Here is a 3,674-nt window from a genome sequence, read left to right on the forward strand (position 1 = left end):
AAAATTTGATTTTATTGATTTTATTATTTATGTGTGTGGTATTTTATCTGCATGGATGCCTGCAGAGACCTGAAGAACACATTAGGTCTTTTTGAACTGGAATTTCAAATAATTGTTACCACCATGTGGGTGCTGGCAATTAAACCCAGGTCATCTGGAAGGGTAGTCAGTACTGTTAGCTGCTGAGCCATATCACCAGCCCTTCTGAAGACAATTTTAAAATTATCAAAACATTTATTGTTTGAGTAGACTCAGAATGCAACTGAAGTAGTTACAAATGGAGGACCTATGATGCCTGAAAGGAAGAGTATTGCAGCGATGCCAATATTCACTCCACTTTTCCCTTTCATGAATAAGCTGAGCAGGGTGAGACATTCAGAGGAAAGCACCTCTGAGCCTTTGGCAATCACATGCCATTAAAAGGACAGAAATAGCCATTCTGGGGAATTGGGGCATCCAGTTTGGCAGATGCTATAGAAAGAGAACTGCAAGATTGTAGAGTCATTATTCTTTTGCATTTTAATTTCAAAGCACTTTAGATTCCAAAACTGAGCAGGTGGTGTCCTAGGAGTCAAGCAGAAATTATATGAATAACCTCAGATGCTAGGCATAATTTCTTGTGATGTCTGAGAGCTGACTTCAGGATCTACCGAGCAGATGTTCTACTTAAAGTGCTCAGGAAAAGGAGCAAATGAGGTGTGGAAATCTTTACTCAGAGGATATATTTTGTATCCTTTTAATTCATGACCAAAAAGTAGAGAGTTTGGTGGAGCAGGTGTTAAGCATCAAATAAAATTTGTGAATTAATTCCCTTGAATGTAATCAGATTTACCTTTTCAAGAAAGCAATAAATCAGAAAGTAGCATGGTATTCAAAAATATAGTATTTATTAAAGACACCATGTGAAAGGCTTCATCCTCTATGCAATAATGATGTTGTGGGTTCTTTAAGAGACAGTACTGAACAAGAGGTCCTTAGACCACTTGAACCACTGTGCACTGGAGAGATTTGCATTGCTCCAGTATCTTTCCTACTTCCTTTATGACCAAATCCTTCCTCCCATGATCTTCCCATTTGCCAAGAAACCTTGTTGTTTCTTGTACTGTTTGAACTAACAGCATTACACTATGAACAAAATACTCTTTTTAAAACAAGCTATATGTGCACTTATTGGAAGGTTGTACTCTTGTTTTCTGTCTGTGTGGGAGTGTTTATATGTGTGTGTGCCTGTGTCCATGCTGAGGCTATAGGTTGGCATTAGGTGTTTTCCTCGTTTCTCTACATTGTCTTTTCTGAGAGAAGATTCTCTTGTTGAATGCAGAAGCATACATTTCCTAGATCTTTCTGTCTGCCTCCCAGGGCTGGTGCTGGGTCTGATCTCAGGTCTTCATGTTTGTGAAGCAAGTACTTTACCCACTGAGACATCACCTCAGCCCTAATCGAACAGTTAATTATGGCAAGAAAATGGCCTAATTACAGAAATTAGTAGGATACACAAATGGAGATAATCAGAAAAGTCAAAAGTTGACTCTTGACAAAATTCAAGATGACAAACACCTTGAGCAAGGCCTTGAGGGGATGGAGATAGATAGATAGATAGATAGATAGATAGATAGATAGATAGATAGATAGATAGATAGATAGATAGATAGAACGAACATATTATATGCAAATTGAATTATAATATTGGCCCCCTTGGCCCCATTGACATAGCATCTTTCTCTCACATGCTTTGCCAGAAGCGTGAGGAAGGCAGTGAGGTCTGCACCGTTGGTCTTGGTCTTCAGAATTGCTTCCTTCTCACCTAGAAAACAAGGAGTCAGAAGGGAATATTAGATGATTATTTGTAGTAGTCAGTGAGAATGCTCTCTCCTCAGAACAGGTGACTCTGGAATACACATGCAGTGGGAAGAATGGCTTCTGTCCTTAGGATAAAACTGAGACTGCTAAGTGCAGAAGAAACACTGAATCATGGAATGAAGAAAAGTTGAAGATTGAACATGAATTACTAACAAATCAACATCTACTGCCATTTCTTTCCTAGGAGATTTTGTAGAGGATTTTCCTTCCTGAATCATACATGAATTTACCAGTCCCTAACAACTGTGTTCTCTGGGTTTATAACACTTAATTCTCTAAGATCACTGTGTATGTGTGCATGTGTACATGCACACATGTTTGTAATTGTGTCCAAAACAACTAAAAATGAGTAGTTTATCTCATTTCCAGAGATAAAGAAAAAAATCCAGAGACCATTCTTCAAATAGTATTCTTTGAACCAAGGATGGTAGCCCCAGCATCTCATACCTATCCATGATTCCACCACATCTGCCTTCCAGTTAAACTGCTGGAAGGCATGGTCATCATCCAGTTGTGACTTCCAAGCAGCTAATGCCTTGGCCAGAGAAGTTGTGTTTTCATTCAAAACTTGGATCTTGGTAGAGACCTTATCCTTGTTTTGAGTTTCTTCCTGTGATACCAAGGTTGAAAGAAGGAGTTAGGCAGACCTGCTGAGGGGCTAGAAAAGTGATTCTTTGGTACCAGTAAAAAGCTCTCAATTCCTTTTCCAAAATACCCAATTACTATACTCTAGGTCTATTGCAATTATTCCATCCCTGGTATGTATTCAAGAATGATATTTCCATTCTAGCATTTGCACAATAGTGGCATATTTGTTTACTCAAGTGTGATTTTATTTATGAAGCTTCTGGAAGACACAGAGTAATCTCCATTTAAGGGATCAATGAGACGATGTAAGGATAATGCAAGCAAAAAAAGGACTTGCAAATTATTAGGAGGTTCTCATGTTGTCTTCTTCTCAAGAAGTCTAGCAGACAATGAATTTAAGGCTCTTGGGATACTCTATGGATGTATGGGCTAGTTTTATGTCAACTCAACACAAGCTAGAGTCACCTGGGAAGAGGCAAATTGAATTGAGTAAATGTCACACCCAGATTGCCCTATGGGTAAGTATGTGGGTGGCATTTTACTGATTGCTGATAGGTGTGAGAGGGCCAAAGTCATTGTGGGTAGAAAACAGGCTAAGAAAGCCAAGGGGGGCAAGCTAGTAAGCAGTATTCCTTCATGGCCTCTGTTTCAGCTTCTGCCTCCAAGTTCCTGCCCTGCTTGAGTTACTGCCTGGAATTCCCTCAGTGATGGGCTGTTAACTAGAAGCATACAATGAAATAAACTCTTTGCTCCTCAAGCTCCTTTGATCCTGGTATTTATCACTGCAATGGAAATCCTAACTAATATAATAGTCAAAACTAGTTTTAAGATTTACAGAGATTGGAAAAGATTCAACAATGTATTTTTATGGAAATCTGAAAGGGGAACATATAAGGACTTAAAAAATTAGTTTTCAGAAAATACCAATTGAGTGGGCAACAGGCTGATGGAGAAAACAACTGAATTCTGCTTTGAGGAGGTTAATAAAAGTCTGTGTTATGGGCTGAGCATGGTTGAGCACTTCGTCAAGTCCAGCATTTAGGAAGCAGAGGCAGAGACAGAAACAGAGCCAGGCAGAGCTCTGTGGGTTTAAGGCCACCCTGGTCTACACAGCATGTTCAAAGCCATCCATGAGCTACACAGTTACATGTAATTTCAAAAGAATCTCTATATAATTCTTTTTTTTATTACTTTCTATAGGTAATTTCATCACTATTCTTGTTTCT

The 3,674-nt window shown here is 38.9% G+C and overlaps 1 protein-coding gene across 1 annotated transcript in view; it reads right to left on the minus strand.

The window, feature by feature from the left end:
• Spta1 (spectrin alpha, erythrocytic 1) overlaps positions 1–3,674 on the minus strand; it is a 71,097-nt gene that overhangs the window by 12,459 nt on the left and 54,964 nt on the right. The window contains exons 40-41 of the mRNA XM_005368593.3: positions 2,308–2,485; positions 1,728–1,804 (exon numbers count right to left, since the gene is read on the minus strand). Coding sequence (XP_005368650.1) covers positions 1,728–1,804; positions 2,308–2,485 — 255 coding nt within the window. The remainder of the gene's footprint in view (positions 1–1,727; positions 1,805–2,307; positions 2,486–3,674) is intronic.

This window comes from Microtus ochrogaster, unplaced genomic scaffold, assembly GCF_000317375.1.
Source record: "Microtus ochrogaster isolate Prairie Vole_2 unplaced genomic scaffold, MicOch1.0 UNK35, whole genome shotgun sequence".
NCBI lineage: Eukaryota > Metazoa > Chordata > Mammalia > Rodentia > Cricetidae > Microtus > Microtus ochrogaster.